Source organism: Stegastes partitus, unplaced genomic scaffold (genome assembly GCF_000690725.1).
Source record: "Stegastes partitus isolate 25-593 unplaced genomic scaffold, Stegastes_partitus-1.0.2 Scaffold121, whole genome shotgun sequence".
In the NCBI taxonomy this organism is placed as follows: Eukaryota; Metazoa; Chordata; class Actinopteri; family Pomacentridae; genus Stegastes; species Stegastes partitus.
In genome coordinates, this window is record NW_007577852.1 from 170,537 (window position 1) to 190,256 (window position 19,720).

Consider the following 19,720-nt stretch of genomic DNA (forward strand, 5'->3'; position numbering starts at 1 on the left):
AGAGATGATGGATGGTTTGGGGCAACCCTCTGATTTAATTTCTCACAAACGACGCCATGAAGTAGGGCGGTAATTATTGATTATCTCGTTTATTCGATCAGTTGTTCAGTCTATAAAATGTCAGATAATTAAGCTAAATGTCGACCACAAAGACAGCGTCCTCTGGTTTAGTCCACAACTCAAAGACATTCAGTTTATTGTCACGAAGGAGGAAAGAAAGCTGAAAATATTCAAATTTAAGAAGCTAGAAATCAGAGGGTTTTGATGCCCTTTAAAAAAAACTATTGTTAAAGATTGACTCAAACAAAACAGCTGATGTTTAACTGAACAGCTGACTCATTAGCAGTCTTCTTTACCACTCTGTTCATTACAGCCTAATACAGATGGGATCTTCAAAATGTACAAGTAACACTGACAAACAGCTCAACAGGATGGACAGCTGGGTTCGTTTTAGTCAGCTTGTACAGGCAATAAGTCCAATTTGATGTGTGTCACTTTGGGAGAGATAAACAGCCGCATTCATAACCTCTGGTTGTTTCAGTCCCTGGTTCTGTTCTGGTGCCACAGCTCAGCTCATCTCAGTACTGTTCAATACAGATATAAATATAAACCACTTGCTTGTGATTTCAAAAGACATTCGATTGCTGTTACATAAATCACTTTTCATGCAGTCTGGCTGCCTAAAAGGCCACTGCTGATTTACTACAGGGAGGCATTTAAAAATAATAAATAAGTAAATTACCCAATGCACGGGAAGTCCAGAAAGGAGAGGGGTTGTGCAATAAGCATTAAGGGCTGAGAGCATGGTGGCAGACCTGTAAGCAGGGCTGTGTCTGTGTGCGGATCAGAGACATTCCTGAAACGCCAGTCTGACCAGTCATCCCCCGGTTGTGACAGCGGGACCTGCCCGGTTCCATCCAGGCAGCCCGGCCCAGCTCACCACCGCTGCCTGCCGAGCCTCATCCCTCCGAGTCAGGACGAACACATCCGTGCTCTCCAGTGAGGTGCTGGAGTAACTGGAGCCTGGCTGGTAGCTAGCAGCTAGGCAAAGTTTTCACCAAACTCCATTTAAAAAGTACACAACTTAACTCGACTTTGCTCAGTCGTGATACACAATTCGTACAACATAATTTATTTTAAACCACACTGTTAAACTGATACAGCTGACATATTCGGAGTCTCCAAAAAATAAAATAAAACACCACTCGCTGCTAATGTCAGTAATAAAGCGTGGCTAGCTAATGCTACCGCTACACGGCTCAGCATAGCAGCGGTGGGCGGCTGCAAGCGCTGTAAGCCACATGCTAAAGTTCTTATTGTCGTCGATTAAGTTAATATTTTAATATTACACATACACCGACTTTAAACGTAGCTTCCAAAGCATAGAAAACACGTGCAGCTTTGCAGTAAAGAGCAGGTATATTAGTAGCTTTGCCGAAATCTTGTAAAATTAGACAATTCGTAACGGGAGCTTGGCACGACAGACAAAAGTGGGACGGACCCGGGCTAAATCACAGCAATGCGCGATTAAAATGAAAATAGCCGCAATCGTTGGAGTTCAGTGAGCGTGTGGGGCGAGTTCAGGGAAGCATCCAGCAAGGTGAGAAAGGACCAACCGTTACCTGAGCCGGACTGCCGGTTGTTGCTGAAGCTGTTGATTATATAATGGGACACTTTGGAGTTCTCTGAGACGGACAGCACGTAGTCCCCGGGGCTGGTGATGGAGTCCCTGACCAGGAAAACGCCGTGCCTCTGTCCCTGCAGGAGGGAAACGGCTTCCTGGCGGCTCAGTCTGCCCCAGTACCAGCTAGCACGGTCCTCGGCATCAAAATTACCGGCCATGGCTGCGGAACAGTGTGCGAGGCTTGAGGCCTTTCCCCTTCGCCTCTCCCTATCCGCAACTCATACAAAAACTTTGGTTGACTAACACCGCCGCTGGGAAAAGAAAAGAAAAGAAAAGACGAAAAACGCCCCGACTTCAGCGACTTCCAAGAGGCGGTGAAGTTGTCAGAACTTGTGCTGCACGAAAAAAAATCCCAATTCTTCACCGCTTCTATGATAAAATGAGAAATTAACTCAAACTAATGTGCAACAAGAAACTCCGGGACTGAAATGGCGGATCTGGGGAAAAGTTGACCTCATCTACCGGAAGGGATGCCTGGTCAATGGGAAGCGCCGCATTCACGAGCCGCAAAAACATGGGAACACGACCCAACGGTCTATCTGCTTCTGTTATATCACAACACTTTACAGTCCTGCCGCCCCTCGTTCACTCAACACGCCTCCGCTCCCTCACTTTACTAGTTTAAAACATTTAAATCCTGATAAGTGATTGGACGCTAAGGTTTGCTCGCGGTGAGAACAGACCGTGTGGAGGACGTGAACGCACCATAGTTAAACTTTTCCGCAGAACTTCACAAACGTGCGTTTTGGAAAAATGGGAAATTACCGACTTTGATTCCACTTTTTTTTTTGATTCCACCAAACGTTGCGATATCAAACACAAACCGAAAATACAAAAGGCTGTGATCAAGTGTGATCTTAGTCAGAGTGTACTCCAGTAGATCAATAAGATACGACATTTAAAATTTGCGTTTGAGAAACATATTTAAGTTTATTTTTAAGTTTCAGTATGAACGTTTACACCCTTCATATTAGTTATTGTGTAAATATACTTGACTTATATAAATATTAAAGTTATTGCTGTGCAATATTATTTTTTCTATAAATGTACCTGACTTCAATATGAAGAAAAACATCATTTTTAATTCTATACATTTACCGGAACATTTTGAAGGTTGTGGTTAAGATCCTCTAATATTAATAATTATATGAGGTTTCTTTACTAACCTGAATGTAAAGACCCTACAACAGTATTAATTACATAAATGTATCTAATTGATTTAAATATTTAAGAACTTAAAAAAATGCATTCTAAAATGTGTCTGACTAATTTAGATATTAAAGTAAAGAGCCTACAGTGTTATTTGTTTTCTATGTTACCCAGCAAGTGCAAATAGGAAAGTTTAGATGCTAAAATATGATGCATCGTACAAATATATGTGGCTAATTTCTATATAATGTTAAATATTATGCAAATTTACCTTCTAACTTAAATATTAGACCCTACAATATTATTTGTTTTACACAGAGTCACCTGAATAAATTAAACATTCAGACTCGACAACGGTGTTCATCATTTAAATCGACCGGTTTAGATGCCAAGGCGAAGAACCTACAACCTACAATACTGAATTACCTGACTAATTAAAAACAGAATGAGCTTTTTTCCTGTATTTTCATACATCAGCTAAGCACACACAGGAGGGAAGGACTTATGAAACAGTTAAAAGCCTCATTTTTTCAAAACATTTATAAATAATATTAAAACTGTACTGGAAGTCGCCGGTCTTGTGTTCTATTTTTGTTCTACCAGTAGGTGGCAGTGTGCATTCTGTCAGACAGGTTGATGCTCAGTTTAATGAGCCTTTAGTTTTATTTTAATTTTTTAAAATTGTAACCAGACACTGACTTTACCAAACCCCAGTCCTTCCACACGTCTTCATCATGTGCTGACCAGCTGAGTCGCTGATGTGGAGCCTAAAGAGCTAAATGATGATAACATCCCGGATCTTTTTATTGTCATATTTGTAAACTGCTGGTTCATCAGAGACCTGTCCAGGGTGTCCCCTGCCTTCGCCCTAAGACGGCTGGAATAGGCTCCAGTCCCCCCGCGACCCTAGTGAGGATGAAGCGGTGTGTAGATAATGGATGGATGGATGGATGGATGGATGGATGGTGCATCAGAGTGTTTCCATTTGGATGAAGGTGTTTGTGATGTTTTCTTGGACTTATGCTGAATAATACACAACTTCGTACTGGTTCATGTGTACACCTGTAGAGCTGTTCTTGTGATGCAAACTCTAAAAACTTCAAACCCGTTTGAGCGACACAATGTGTCTCCTGTAATCCTGCACCTCTGAAAAAACCCACAGTGCCTCTTCTTCACTCATTTTTGAAACATTAACAGGATCATACTCACTGAAGCTTCACTTCTCGACCACGTTCGCCGCTGCTCTGCCATCAAACACTGATCCATCAATAAAATCTTTCTTTGTTTTTATTGTGACATCGTTAATAACTTGATAATTACACAAAAACTAACCTCTTTTTTTTTTTCTTTTGCAAAAACAGCAACATCTGAGCCACACTCGCCACAATAACAAGAAGCCGCATTTAAAGGATCAGTAGTCGGCTATAGATGCTGATAACACAGTGGAAAACTGGTGAAGGCACACAAACAGTATAAAACTGATAATTTAAAATCTGGTAGAGAAAACTGTGCTTTTCTGACGACATCTAGACTTTGGCGTCCGCTCTGATACAGAGTCATTCGAACTTCTTCAGGTGGTTGTAGAGCGACTGGACGTATGTAAACACACACATGGGATCCGGCTTGTCCCCCATTTCCATCATGTCCTCCACCTCGATCAGGCGCAGACAGTCGGCCTGCTGCCTGAAACACAAGCACAGAAATAAACAGGAATAAAATACACAGATCTATGCTTTAAACACGATAAAACAGCTGCTGTGCCACTGTATGGTTTAATATCTCAGTTTATGAGCAAATATCTGCAAAACTGTTGACTTTTCCCAAAAATTCTTAGATGAAAACTCATCCTTAAGCAAAAGTATATTAGCAGCAAAATGTGGACCCAGCATGAAAGTATTGGTCTCATTATATCTGTCATCAGGAGATTATTAGCATCAGAATGTCAGCGGCGCGTCGCAGCTGCTGCAGGTTTGAACTACTTTATATTTAGTTTGATATTCAGGGACAGCAGACGCAACCGAGGGCTCCGAACAACACGATTAATGGGGGACAAACGAAGAAAACAACCGAGTTCTGACACTGGTTGTTTTTGTTTTTCCCTGTTATTTATTTATTTACAGATTTTGAATCGTTTAAACATTTGTTGAAATAATGGAGACGTTCTTGGAGAAAAATCACTGTTTGGTGGAACTGACGGTTTAACCTGTTGGTTGTATTTTAACAGGTTGTCGTATTTGGCTACAAATGTTTGCAAATGCTAACACGTTAAGCTAAGTGTGTTAGCGTGCTAACATGATAAACACTAAACCTGCCAAACGTTAGCTCTGTTAGCATGTTAGCATGTTGATTTAACCTAAAGCTGGTGAGACTTAAAATGAAGCTTGATTTGAGAAAGTCAAACAATCGCCTGCTTATGCAAAATTCACTCATCTTTCAGGTGACGACGTTGAAGTTTCACTTTGTAAATGTACTCCTAAGATTTAATAACAGAAAAAGAACTTTTGCTTCTGCAGCTGTTTGTTAAATTGGAAATATCTTGTATAATTAGACGTGTTTTCATACGTCTACATGCACATAAATTATCATCATTATAAGTGGTTTAAGTGTTTTTACACATAAAAATATCCATCAGCAAACGTTAAAAAGCCCAAAATACACATGTACAAAGTGTAAAGTTGAGGCTACAAAGTGTATTTTAACTGTGGTGCCTTTAGAACTCTGTGACCTGCAGATTTAAACCACGTTTGCTTTTCTCTGCACTGACTACAGGTGTCGCCAGACCGACCAGAACTGAAATCCTCCAGATTTTAACTTTGATAAATTCCTTGTATAAAAAACACCAACGCCATTCCACTGCACTGCGACACATTTTGAAAGCATCGCAGCCAATTAAAAGCTACCGCTGCACGTAGAACACCTCTCACTTTACTACAAACACACTTCAGTGTAATCCTGCTGCCTGCACTCGGTCCTCTCTAACCAGCTTACTCTGCGGTGGTGAAGGCCAGGCCCAGGTTGTGTTTGCGGTTTGCAGGGTTCAGACTGTTGTAGTCGAACTCCAGAGGGAAGAACGAGTGGACCAGAGCGCAGAACGCCATCCCGTCGCTCCAGCTGGACGAGAAGTTCTGGATGTCTATGTTCTGAGGGGGAGACGGTGGGAATGATCACAGCAGTAGCAGCTTCTCACCTACTCTGCTGGTGCTGGACACTTATGGTTAGCTCAAACATGTTTACATTTACTTTTTTTTTTCTGACAGTGACAGAAAAGTTAGTTTAAAAAGCGAGAGTTAACTTTGAACCTTCACTTTTAAACCAACATGAATGAGAAAAACAATGAAGTCCAAACAAAGTGGGCTCCTCCTGAAGATCATTCAACAGGGTTTAAAGCTCTAGAACAAGTCAGACGTGGATCTTATTGTGGGAAACAACTAAACAGAGCCCTACGTCCCACCGTCACACCTGGTAACCGATGGTTTTTGAGCGACACCACTCCAGGAGAATCTGTTTTATTCCGCTGGCGCTGGAAACTCCAAAACTCTGAGAGCGCTTCAGTTTGGGCTTCGAGTCCTTTGTCCTGTTTGAGTGAGATAAAAAAAAACAAAAAACAGCCCAATTCAGTGAAGTGAAGATGAAAATATTTGATTACATTTGCCATCAAGATGTTAAACAACAACAAGCGCTGCGTGACGACGGGGTTTCATTGGGTTTACGGCGCCGCAGCTCAAGCGTTCATCATCGGTTTCTGCTGTACCTGTTCTCATTACCTCTCATTCTACAGAATCATTAGTTTGACTACAGCTAGTTTTAAGCATTTGGCGCTACTGTTTAATCCGTCTGCCCATCTCACTTCGTAGGTTCCGAGTTCATCCTTTCAAACATGGCCCGTTTGGCTTGAGCCCCGTTGGATCGCGGGAGCGTTTGTGACTTCATCAGATCCGGTTTAAACTCGACCCCCATTGGCTTGTTCAGCTTCCTGTGGAGAGAAAACAAAGCTGAATCATCACATGGAGTTTGAAGGGAAATGCAAATACGTGTTGACTGCAGCAGTCGACGTGGCCACAGTCAGCGTTAAAGAGCCCAAATTACTTCAGTGTGCATGGAAAAGGTCTGAACACTTGCAAAGACCAGTTATTCCTCCTGCAGAAAACACTGCTGCAGACCTGAAACACCTCATTTCCTGTTGTCACGTACTGACATCACCACGGAAGACATTTGCATAAGTCCTGTCTTAGTTTCAAACAGACAACGAGCAGCTTCCTCGACATTATCTCCTCACTACAGCTGACATCTGCAGAAACTACGACTCTCCAGCTGCACTCAAGAGATCTGAGGTTTGTTTTTCACCGTTAGAGCAGGTAAACACGTTCTGATAGATCTCCTTAAGTAAAAGAATGAACCTGTGAATGAGGACAACATGGACTCTGTAATGCCACAAAGCAAGGTTCCACTTACTTGTCCAAATTAGGCGAGAAGCCGGATTTTATGATTGATTTGGAGGGAAGTAATTTCTCTGTAAAGACAAAGTCAGAGAAACTCGTATCAGGCGTAAACCAAACTCATAGATGTTAGCTTTCAAATGGAACGTAAACGTGCTCTTTGGCCAAACAGATGCATCAAATTCTACCTGCAGATTGAGGGAAGCTCACGCTTCTCTTCAGACTGGGGCTGGGAGTCTTGAGAACCGGCACTGAATCATTGAAACGAGACAAACACAACATGAAATATCCCACATCCCAGGAACGGGAACTGAGAATCTCAAAACCTGCAGCTACCCACGATGTGTGTTTTAGAATCACCTCGTTTAAAGGGATACTCCCCAGGTTTTACTGCAGGTTCCTGTGATGCTAAAAGACTCGGAGGCTGAGCCGGTGCAGCCGGCGGTGAGGACTCGGTGTTGGGTTTGGTCATGGCAGACAGAGGCAGGTGAGGCTTAGGTTCTCCGACGTCTACAGAGGAAAGACATGAACAACACATTCCCTCACCTCCATGAGCCTTTTCACACATATACACTTATTTCATGACACAACAATGCCGATACTTCAGCCTTGCACACACCGCGTCTGAACGGATAGTCGCCTCGCTTTGTCGTCGGTGACTCCGGCACTGAGGGGTTCAGCGCTGCAGGACTCTGGTCGGGCTTCGGTGCAGCAGGAGCCTCGGAGCTGCTCTTGGTCACAGCCGTGAGGGGAAGATGTGGCAGAAGATGAAGCTCTGAGCCGGACTGATCCTGGGACGCCTGAGACCTCAGATCTCCTTCAGAATCCAGAACAGACGGAAAGAAAATAAGAACTTTTGTATGTGTTTTGTGAAGAAGAACATGAGGAACCCAGACAGCTGAACTCTTGACACACGGAGAGCTGAAGGTGGTTCGAGTGTTTTTTATGTACTGATGGTTTCTGTGACTCTCGCCTGATTGTTTGTGTTTTCACAGGTTTGTGGAGTCCTTCAGCTGGTTGGGAGGATGCTACCAAAGTGGTTGTCGCTCGGCTACTAGTAGGTGGTTACTAACAGGGTTGCTATGGTAACTGGTTAAAGGATGGTACAGGCCGCTGGATGAGTGGTTTCCATGGTGACTACAGTGTCAGTAAACTTCCATAGGATTCACTGAATTAGTTATGAAGATGTCAGATAAAGTTGTATTTGATGTGCAGACAAACACATTTAACACAACCACACACCAACATAACAACAACAAACGTACATGTTGATCATTAATGTGATGAACTGTGACCTCTGAATGAATGTATTTGTAACTTAAGGTTACCTGACCTCATACGTTCCTAATAAATGATGTTGGCGATTGTTTTAAGCTCCTCTCTGTGTATTAAAGCAACACATTGAGAAGTTTTATTTCCATGAAAATAACCCCGTTCAACCTTTTATCGATGTTTTATCATTAAATAAACACCTTTTCGTGGAGTATTTTGCTTGACAGACGTTCCTCTGTGAGCTTTCTTTAAAATAAATTTCATTAGTTTTGACATTTTCTTGCCTGATGCAGTGAAATTAAAACATCTTTAGGTGTCCTGAACACTTTTGTGGCCGCTGCAGATAGTAAGAAGTGTGTAGAGTGCTGATTCTTTGGCTTGTAACAGGAGAAATCTGCATCACTCTCATTAGTTTATGACCAGTTAAACCTGTCCACTCAAAACTTCAGACAGAAACACGAGATCTAATCCTACTCGAATGAAAAACGACCAGTTATCAGCGTCTCCATAACCTGTAGCATCTGGACACAACAGCGTAGGACTGAACTGACCTCTTATGAAAGGATATTCTCCTGCTTCCCCTGCTGCAGACAGACCGGCAGCTTTCGGTGCTGATGCTGGAGACGGAGCAGTTTTGGCAGCAAGAACACCGTCTGAGCCGGGTTTAGTCGTCATGGCAGTGACGGGAAGGTGAGGCTGAGGTTCAGCAGCATCTGAAAAACAGAGAATCTGTATAAAAGATGAAGTCAAAATGGAACGGAGGATTACAAACACCCTGTAGCGTCTGTCTGCTGATCTCCAAGCTGGGGAGACATACGACAGAACTACAGCTGAGTTTTAAAGTTGTGGTTGAACAAAAACAAAAACTATATTTAATAAACAAACAGAATCTCACCATGTTTTGCAGGAGACTCCACAGCTGGAGCTTCAGCGTTGGCTTTCATCATTGCAGTGAGAGGAAGGTGGGGTTTGTTCAGAAGATCCGATTCTTCAGGTTCTGAAAGAAACCGGTTGAATTTCTGTGCACATTCAAAACAATCAGCTGCAACGAGCACTTCGTGTTCATTTTAGTCTCCTGCTGTCTGCCATGTGGAGGGTTTTATTTGCAGACTTTTACACATTGATTTCATTACATGAAGTTTCGTTTTCATCTTTAAACTCACTCAGCAGGTCATCTGGATGAAGCCAGAGCGCTTGCATAAGGAACACACATTGTAGTGGGAGTTTATCAGACATGAGGAGGACATGAGCTGACCTGGTACGCTGGGTGTTTCTGCCTCCAGACTGGGTTTGGTGATGGCGGTCAGAGGCTGGTGCGACTGGGGAGCAGCTTCAGCGCTGTCGGCTGATTCTGAGAATTAAAAAGCAAACGTCGGGTCAACCTCTCAAGAACCTTGTACAGAACTCGGGGAGCAGCTGCTTACCTGGCAGTTTGTGACTCTCTTGTGCAGCTGTGGCGACATTTTTCTCTCCTTTTGCATCAGTGCCCTGTTCAGCACAGACACGAAGAGCAAAACGTTTAATTCTGTCGTCGAGGTTCAACAATTTCCCTGAGGTTCATACCAAAGGGATCAATAAAGTTCTGTCTATCTATCTATCTATCTATCTATCTATCTATCTATCCATCCATCCATCCATCCATCCATCCATCCATCCATCCATCTATCCATCTATCTATCTATCTATCTATCTATCTATCCATCCATCCATCCATCCATCCATCCATCCATCCATCCATCTATCTATCTATCTATCTATCTATCTATCTTGGTCAGTGTAGAAGCAACATCATCATTCAGCTGTAAAGAAAACAAATGGCATTCACATGACTTTATTATCTTATCTGATCTCTGACTAGTTAATATGATAATAATTTGAGCTAAATTCAGTGAAAGCTAAATTATTAATCCACAAGTAGGTGTTTCCTCCTCCACGATATTCCTCACCGTGTTTCAACGCATCGCTTTTGAAGGAGGGCTGAGTTCTGGAAGAGACACGAGCTGTCCAGTGTAAAGGAGTCACATCAGATCCTCACTGATTTAAGTACTTTAGTGGTAAAATGGAAATTCAGCGTAAAAAAAAATCAGGATTCAACTTTATCTCTTTGAGGTTTAAACCCTCTTCAAACCCAAAATTTGCCGGCAGGTTCGAAAAGGCGTGTTGTACATGAAAAATATGATGGAATTGAAATGATGCCAGAAACGGTGAAAACAGACAGAACTGGCAGATTTTCTACTTTCAGACAGTCCTTCAGATACTCATCGAGGACACGCTGTTGTCGGAAACACTCAGCAAATCTAAGCTTAAAATTTTGCTATTTCATCAAAATCACTTTATTTTACATCTCATTTAAAAATAAAAATACAAAAATTAGAGCTGCAAGCGGCGGCGGACGGGTCCTCGCCGTACGCTTGTCGGCCTTCACGCAAACGTGCTCCGGGCGGGACTCTGATCCAGTTTGTCGAGTTTGGGGCAGATCGGAGCACGTGTGGCCTAGTTATGAGCCACTTCCTGTTTAATGGCGAGCCACGGCGGCGTACGTGTTGGCCGTGATGGAAGCGTCCGCTAGCTGAGACTCAGAGCACGCGTGTAAAGTTTCAGGCCGATTGGAGCACTTACAGGTCAGTTACACAGCACGTCCTGTTTTATGGCATTTTATGGCGTTCCGGCCAAGTTCCAGGGGGCGCCATTTCCACCCCGTAAGACTTCTGTAGAGTGTTTTACTACCTTTTAATCACCACATCCTGTAGTTTGTGCTGGCAAAGTTTCAGGTGTGTACGACCTTCCCTGTAGGAGGAAATAGATTTTGAAAATGGCAGAAAATGGCCAAAAATTTTCACCATGTTTTTTCAAAATGGCGGACTTCCTGTTGGGTTTAGGGCTTGGCGCTGATTGACTTTTTAGTGCGTCCCAACCCGCTACACATGTCCACTGAATTGTGTAGCTGTAGGTGAAACGACCTTCTGACGGGACGGGACAACGTTTAATGCCGGAAACACAGCGAAAATGCACAAAATGGCCTTTCATTGCAATTGTGTGGGCCGCCATTTCCACATCGTCAGACTTTTGCGGAGTGTTTCAATGACTTGTAATCACCACGTCCTGTAGTTTGTGCTGGCCAAATTTCAGGTGTGTACGACGAACCCCCTAGGAGGAGATCGATTTTGAAAATGCCCAAAAATGGTCAAAAATGAGTGAAAATGGCCTGTAGTGCTCGCCATTTTTCCAACATGGCGGATTCCCTGTTGGGTTTACAGAAACATGCTAATGGACTTTTTTGTGCGTCCCGAGCTGCTACATATGTGTGCCAATATTTGTAGCTCTATGTCAAACGTAGGCCCGATGGGACTCCTTTTATTGTAGGGGGCGCAGTTGAGCCGTGTTGCATTTCAGAGCTTGGAGTGGGTGGACTTTTTTGTTTTTCCTGACCTGCTCTATATTCCTACCAAATTGTGTAGCTGTAGGTCAAACATGCTTCTGACAGAACTTCGTTGAAATTTTCAAGGGGGCGCTGTGGAGCCGTTGTGGCAGTGACGTGTCCACGTTCCTTAAAATATCACATTTTTCGCCAGTCCTGGTGTGTGTGGCTATTTTGGTGAGTTTTGAAGCATGTTCAGGTCGTCTAATTTCAGTTCATTTTGCCGGTACAAAATAATAAGAAACCTCAGGGTTACAATACGGTCCTTACACTGTTAGTGCTCGGATCCTAATAAACCTTTTGCACTCCCAACATTCTGTTAAAAACAAGAAGAGGTTTGTGAAGACGAGGTCTGTGCTCTTCTGCACGAATAACTCAACTGCAACCAACGTTTGCAGGACAAAAACGCAGGAACATGTCGGTTGAACTGTTCACACAGAGCAGATATGAGACAGTATGTCAAACAGGTTTTTCAAATATTGCAACTCGAACAAACTCAACTCCTGCCTTTTCTTTTTTACGATTTATGGTATTATAACTGTATCATGCTGCACAAAAGACGTTTCAGAGTTCTCTCTCTCTCCAGTCGTGGCTGTGCTGTTTCCATAGAGGTGCAGTTAAAAATGAGTCTGTAAAATGTTGACAGGAGCAGAAACACCCAGAAACTGAGGCATCGAGGTTTCCGCAGCACATCAGCTTTGCCATCATCAAGACCTCTGAAAAATGGCAGAGGCTGATGCAAACCTAAAGTGAAAGCAGAACAAATAATCTGCTGAAAATTTGATGCAGAGGGTTCGGTTTGAAAAGAAAAGTAAATATAATGTATAACTGATGAAGAACTGTGCAAAGAATCTGTTTGTTTCCTCGCTGTCACCTCAGGAAGGTAAATACGTTACGTAACATGCAGCTCTGCGTCGGTGCCTATTTGTACTTCAGCCACATCACTCAGTGGTTTTCAGTCTGACTCGCTCACAACAAACAGAGACGGTCCTTTTGTTGTGCAGACTGCTGCCTGCTGTGGAGCTAAAATTAATTTCGTCCAGGATAAATCTGTGTCTGTGTGTTCTCTCCTCTCTGCATGTGTGATCTTCAGCTGTTAACAGCTGACAGCTTCTCCTCTAATGACAGCTGTGGCCAACAAACCCATGTTCCCACTGAGAGCCTATTTTAGATTTTGCAATCAGCCCCTTTGCAAGAGTTTCCGCTGCACTCTTCTTACGTCCCAATATAGCCCCAAATGGATGCTTTGGAAATCATGGAGTTAGCCTGAGCAGTTCAAACAGCGCCTAAGTATATCGGCCCGAGGCTTTGGCCTGCATTGGCCCCCTCTCCCACCCCCTGAGCGCTTTAGCTTTCCAGAGACAGGCGGTGGTCGGGCCGCCACGTAACACAGCCATTGCAGCCAGTCCATCAACTCATAGTGAGAAGGCAGATTAGCACCACGGTGATATGTGGGCTCCACGGTAGCTGCTGTATATATCAGTCTGACTCTGTCTGACCCTGCTAATCCCTTCAACCTCTGGCCGGGTTTACCTCCACATCACTCCAGATCCTTCTCAGAAACATGCAGACATACTTTGGTTGGAAACCCACCGACACCGATCACAGGAGGAAAAGTTCTTTTACACGACTAATGATGGTGAAAGCTTTGATGAAATGAAACAGCAGCTCTTTCATACATTCTACCTGTTGTTGTTTTCCTAATTGGGAAAAAAACATTTATTGTATATTCTGCAAACACACGTACATGCTGCTAACAGCTCAACCAGGTAACGCTCAGACACCTGCCAGTCCATGATCCAAGTGTCTGAAGGCTTATTCGTGGTTTCTGCATCGCTATGTGCTGACTGATGACATCCCATTCATACAACAACAGCTACATCTCACCGTCCCTCATATCAGACACAAACAAATCCCCACAGGCTGCCGTGGATGCGTTTGAAAGCTGTGATTTTGTGCTTCTTGCTGACTCCAGCAGCCAGTTATAGATCAAACTGCAGCAGCAATCAGTGATTTACTCCTGAGGCGTGACCAGTGTGCAGACCTCGCCCGGCGTTTCTGGACAATTCAGAACTTCCTGTTGTCTTTTGGGTTCCATCGATGGAAAATGTACAAACCAAAGCACCCCAAAGTGTGGCAGCAATTACAGCTTTTTAAATGATGAATCATGAAGGTGTGGATGATGGAGAATCTCCTTCCACAGTCTCTCCACCAAACAAGCGCTTGTTTTGAAAGCATGAATTGCTCTAATGCAACACTAGCTGCTCGTACTCAAACTCACAGAGGAGCTGTGAGGCCCTGCACCTCTCAGCAGCTTATTGTTATGATTTCAAAACCTGAAAATGTGCTGTTAGGTTCACTCACAGCTCCCTTCCAGCTGCCATAAATGCTGACAAACCCGCTGGACATTATTGCAGATAAAGTGAGTAACTAGCTGGTTAACAGAGAGAGAAGCATTTCACAACTAAAGAGGAAGATTTTGCTCTACTGGAACCATTTCATTGATTATCAGAGTAGCAGATAAATGTAAAAGTCGACAAATAATCGACTAACTGTTGCAGCTCTAGTGGAGCTGGACTTGTGGAGAATTTCGAATCCCACCAACATGAGAATTTGCTGCACAATGTCAGATTTGAAAATGATGGAGCAGCAATCAACTGATGAGTCAGACCGTTGTCTTCATGGCGGGGGGTTGAGCGGTCGTACGTCACCGCCGTCGGGCCGACGGTCGGGAAAAGACCGGGTGACTTCAGAGCAGGGGAATGTTGGCAGGGTGTGTGTTTCGACAGGACAGCTGGTCGTCTCTCTCCGGGTTGCTGGTTTGGGGGTTTCATCTGACAGGGACGTAGATGCAATTCAATTTTCCATTAGGAGACCTGAGACTTGGATTGGCCTGGAAGCGAGATTCCTGAGCGATTAGGGGACGGGGGATTTATTTATATACCTGTCTGTGGAGCGTGCATGTGAGTTACGTCATGCGTCGCCACATGATATGTGTGCTGAAGCCACCGTTGGAAGCATGTGGAGTAGAATGCTGTCCCCGTTTGTCATGTCGTCCGCCGCGTCCCTGACCGTGGCTTTTAGTTTATAACTTTGGTACAATTCAGACTTGAGTTCCTCGCATGTGTTCCTGCCTCCATTCATGCATGCAGAGAGAGCGGGTGTGCTGAAGATAAGGAGGGAAGCTGCAGCTGGCAGGGAGCATGCAGAACGAGCTGCAGCTCACTCCCCAAATCACAGACCCAAAAATACATGTGCCCTTTGGAGGACCTGCTGTTACCTCTGTGGTTATAAAAGCCAGCCGTGAGCACTGAGATGCGGGGGTGGGGAAGGGTGCAAGTGATTGTGGTGGGGTTATTTTTAGAAAGGATACATAATGGTGTCACTTTAAAACCTAATAATCTAGGTTAATAATACTACACGCTGTTATTATTGCCCTGCAGTTGAAAATGATACGATAAAGTCTTCAGCAAGTGATGCTGAACCTCTACAGCAGCGCTATCGGGGTTCTCCACAGACACTGCTGGAGTCAGGGGTTAAATATATACTACCCAAGCTCCCTGTCGAGCCCTCATCATGAAGCCCGACTCTGATGCATCCTCTCGTATGGAGGGCTTTACTGATCAGGTCGGCTCAGTTCGTAAGCTCGTCCGATCTCTTGAACGGTTATTTTTTTCCTACCTGGAACAGAGCAGTCAGGGTGATGCTCAAATACTGTACAGTCATGCCATTGCTGCTGCAGAGCCACGTTCCAGCGAGCAGCGCGGCTTCTGGTCGGACGCCGCAGCGATCTATAATGACATTTGGAAGGATCATGCAAAGTGCACCCGTGCATTGTCTGAGCGCCTGATGAGGGAAGATGATCTCTTGTGAGTCTGCCAACGTACAGGTAAGCCGCCCAGGAGAGGATGTTGGACGGGGTTAAGTGTGGCTGATGTGAGGTAAACTTGGACAAAAAGTCCGAACTGCTGGCGGTGTAGAAGTGGTAACACATCAGTCAAACACAACGCTATGCCTGTGGAGCACATGCAAGGGCACATTTGTGAAAGCTGACAGCCGACGTGGTTCAGTTCATACGAAGGTTCAGTTGATATGAAACCCAGATAACGGTGGACTCCTGTTGTTGTTTCTGAAAGGCTGCCTGTAACTTTACACTTCTTACATGATACAGCAGCTGGTTTCAAACTAGGATGTCATGTAAATGTGAGTATTTCTGAGGTGTGCAGACGTAACACAAGATATCTGGAGAATGTAGAACCTCCTGCTGTGTTTGGGCCCTCCAAGGTCCAGCAGTGACTGCTTTGACTACAACTCTTTTAATGATGACCGATGAAGGTGTGTGTGGCAGCAATAAGCATTTCTTTAAAGCAGCATTTGTTTCCTTCGCATGTCTGCAGTGTGGACAGTCCATGCGGCTGCACTTGGATTTCTCTGAGTGGACACTAAGACTTGGGCAGGTGATAAACTTTGCATGTATCCTTGTCTTGAATTTTTCTTTTAATACTTTCTGATGAGGTGGTTAACACTGTCGCTGCACAGCTAGAAGGGTTCGATTCCCGGTCCGGGATCTTTCTGCGTGGAGTCTCCATGTTCTCCCCGTGCAGCGTGGGTTCTCTCCGGGTTCTCCGGCTTCCACCCACAGTTCAAACACATGCTGAGGTTAATTGGTGATTCTAAACTGTCCGTAGGTGTGAATGTGAGTGTGAAGCTGGCGACCTGTCCAGGTGAACCCTGCCTTCACCCTGAGTCAGCTGGGATAGACTCCAGCCCCCCATGACCCTACAGAGGATTAAGTGGTGAATAGATAACGGATGGATGGATGGATGGATGGAGTACTTTCTGGTTCACCTGGAGGACTTGGTTCCGTACATGTGTTACTGCCAAGTGTGTCCACAGCTTCCCTTGTAGCACAGTCGCTGTGCAGAGACAAATTTTGGGCTTCACGACTGTGTACAAACGGGTCGACATGGATTTCGCAGACTTAGGGAAAGATGAAATTTACATCACCTTAAGGAAACACAGATCCATGAAATGGCCTTCATGGAGCCCTACAGTTCTACTCTTCACTTCATGACCGTTGCAGCAGAAATAAAGTTGTTGTCACTTGTAACTTGTGAAATCCTTGGTGAGCCTAAACCCAGCCTTCCTGGGTTGTTTTTCATCATCTCACCCTCACGTCAAGCAACACACCCCCAAAAAAGCAGCTCCACAGGCTGTGAACACCTGACTGTGAGCAAAGTTAAAGGATCAAGTGAGGGACTAACTCATTAAAAATTCATATAAACTGCCTATAAGCCACTTGTGAACAAATGTGAGTCAGTAGGTAATGAAACGTTCTCAAGAAAGGTCTGTCTACTGCTGTGTGTAATCCAGCTCCTCATCAGTTACTGTTTTGTGCTTCTTAAAGCAACGACTCTTGACATTTTTGTCCCCTCAAGTCACAAACCGGTGGGCGTTAGCTGGAAGGACGGGTTCTGTGGGGGTTCTGTAGTGATGAGGACCTGTACAACATCTTATACCTGCTGTCCACACGTTCATTTCATTCATGGCGGTCTGCCTCCGTTGCTACAGTCCACATGTAGAAAACAGGTTGGATACTTACGTTAAGTTCAGCGTGTCTCCTTGCTCTCCATGGAGGAGGGGTTGGGGTGTTGTTGGGAGTGGCAGCAGCAGCAGCAGCAGCGTGGCTCGATCCTCCACTCGACTCTGATGGTTCAGAGATCGTGGACTGGCTTGACTGGTTGCTTTCTGATCTTCCAGAGTGACCCAGTCCCCTCTGGTCCTCCTGGGTCTTGGGTTCTATCTGTACATGTCCATTCTCTATACCTTTCACCTCGCCCTTCGCCTTCACTTCAGCAGGACTCCTGTCGATCTGCACCCCAGCCAGACCCTCCACCAGGCGGCTGAGGACCTCCAGCTTGGCCCTAAGCTGCAGGTTCTCCTCCTGCAGTCTGGTCACCGCTTCGGCCAAGGGTCCGTTGGAAATGCACAGGTCCTCGATCCTCTTCTCGATGCGCTGCTTGAAGGCGCTTACGTCCACGTGCACCTCCTTGACGGCAGCTTGTAAGGTGGTCTTGAACTGGACAAGAGCCTCACTCACCATCACCTCCTGACCAACCTCTGCAGCTTCATCCATGGCTGTCTCAGCGTCCTTCACCACCGCTTGAGATCAAGTCAAATGAGCAATAGGCCGGTCGGTACGGAGCTCCAAACCTTCTCCTGTCTTTCACTTGGTTCTCCGGTTCACGTCCTTTAAATAAACCGAGTTCTTCACCAAAAGAATTTTTCACTTTCGACTCCTTCCTTCTCAGAGTGTTTTACAGATATCTGCCGCCGTCCATGCCAGTTTTCCAGCTTCCAGTTGGGTTTCACATGTGTGACCAAAGCTGCAGAAAGACTCCTCGGCAGCAACTCATTAAAGTCCCATCAAGCTCCATGGAGGACTTCTCTCAGCATGCATCCTTCCTCTCATCTGGTCAAAGCAAGAGCAGTTGTTATTTATAAGCCTTGGAAAACTCATGCACAATGACATCTCGGAAAAGAGATTATGTGCTGCACGGGCAGATCGGTTTCTGGGTGCACGCAGGAGCTGGGGAATGATCAAACTAACCTTTCGAAGGAATCCACTTGAAGTGACGGATGATTTTCCTCCACCTTCCTCTCTGGCGGTGCATCTACGACCACTTCACCCCCGCTGCCCCCCGGCTCGCTGTGTTGTCAGAGCTATATGCGCCTCCTGAGCTCGGGAGCAACAGGTTTGCGTCTGTATTTTGGGACATAAAGGGGGCGGGAAAAGCTCTAATGGGAAGGAGGGGCCAGAATTTTTCGAGTGTTTTTGTGTCTCTTGGCTGCTATCAAAGCTGCATGAAGTCTCTTCAGAGAGCGAATCAGTTTCAACACTTTAGCCGTCATCAAAGTGAAAACCTGGTCTGAAATGAATTCAGACGAGCTGACAAGAAGAGCAGATTAGCGGTGAAGTAACCTGAGCGTAAAGGGAGATTTCAGACTTTTGAAGATGCACCAAGATTCCAAGAGACACTAAATCCCCCCAAAAGGTTTTTTTTATTACTGCAATTCATTTTGTAAAATTATTTTATGGGACAAATGTGTACTCTCTGTGGGAAACTGAGCTTTTTTTTTTGCCATAAAAGTGCATTAAATTAATGTAGTTTACTAATTAGCAAACTACTAATATTATGAGCACAGCAGCCTCGAGTGATGTCGTCATCGTAGAGTCATGATGGTAAAACTAAAATAAAAATCTGTTTGTGTCGCTGCTGTTCTGTCTTTCGTACCATCCCTGTCCGTTGTAAACTGTTCATCTCCTAATTGGGTAATTTTGCATTTTTCTGATACACTGAAAGTTTATTTGCTTAAGACTTTCTCCTACTTCTTAAAATCTATAAGCTGTTACAAAAGCCCGACTTGATTAGAAGCAAACTCAATGCAACTGTAATATGAACCCTCAAAACATGATATATAACAGCATAAAGTACTATTATATGGAAAATCTGTGTAAAATCACACAGATGGAACCTTTTCTGCAGCATAAGTCCATTCATGTTTGATGCTTTAATTGTATTTTACTGATAATCTTTTCATATTTACGCTAAATTAAGTTCCTGAACGTTTACTTGCAGTGTGATGTTACCGCCTGTACTCAAGAATCTAAACACTTCACAGGCCACTGATTAGAAGTTTCCTTTTAACTTTAACAAGTCATCCGAGCTTCACAGGAGATTATTTGCGCTCCACCGTCCA

The 19,720-nt window shown here is 44.4% G+C and overlaps 2 protein-coding genes across 3 annotated transcripts in view; both read right to left on the reverse strand.

Moving 5' to 3' along the window:
* LOC103354811 (adapter molecule crk-like) overlaps positions 1–2,131 on the reverse strand; it is a 7,743-nt gene extending 5,612 nt beyond the window's left edge. The window contains exon 1 of the mRNA XM_008278359.1: positions 1,623–2,131. Coding sequence (XP_008276581.1) covers positions 1,623–1,842 — 220 coding nt within the window. The 5' untranslated portion in view covers positions 1,843–2,131. The remainder of the gene's footprint in view (positions 1–1,622) is intronic.
* A 1,751-nt stretch (positions 2,132–3,882) lies between these two features.
* On the reverse strand, positions 3,883–18,676 carry LOC103354812 (smoothelin-like protein 2). 2 transcript variants are annotated; one of them, XM_008278361.1, is made up of 14 exons: positions 18,570–18,676; positions 17,562–18,431; positions 9,966–10,029; positions 9,797–9,892; positions 9,437–9,538; positions 9,093–9,254; positions 7,889–8,083; positions 7,630–7,779; positions 7,458–7,520; positions 7,286–7,343; positions 6,681–6,806; positions 6,293–6,407; positions 5,822–5,973; positions 3,883–4,516 (listed from the first exon to the last, which is right to left on the reverse strand). In XM_008278361.1, exons 2-14 carry the CDS (start codon positions 18,093–18,095, stop codon positions 4,390–4,392), a joined length of 1,944 nt encoding a protein of 647 aa, XP_008276583.1. In that variant the 5' UTR covers positions 18,096–18,431; positions 18,570–18,676; the 3' UTR covers positions 3,883–4,389. The 2 variants fall into 2 exon arrangements, with proteins under 2 accessions (XP_008276583.1, XP_008276582.1); XM_008278360.1 differs by having other exon boundaries at positions 7,889–8,086.
* Between the last annotated feature and the right edge of the window lie 1,044 nt (positions 18,677–19,720).

Bases quoted from the DNA above. Each gene is read 5' to 3' on its own strand.
- LOC103354812 (XM_008278360.1), bottom strand. From the start codon at position 18,095: ATGGATGAAGCTGCAGAGGTTGGTCAGGAGGTGATGGTGAGTGAGGCT. The intron at 7,780-7,888 runs GTGTGTGCAAGG...TTTCCTCTGTAG, and splicing joins CGACTATCCGTTCAGACGCG to ACGTCGGAGAACCTAAGCCT. The intron at 6,807-7,285 runs GTAAGTGGAACC...TTCTCTCCACAG, and splicing joins TTCTCGCCTAATTTGGACAA to GAAGCTGAACAAGCCAATGG.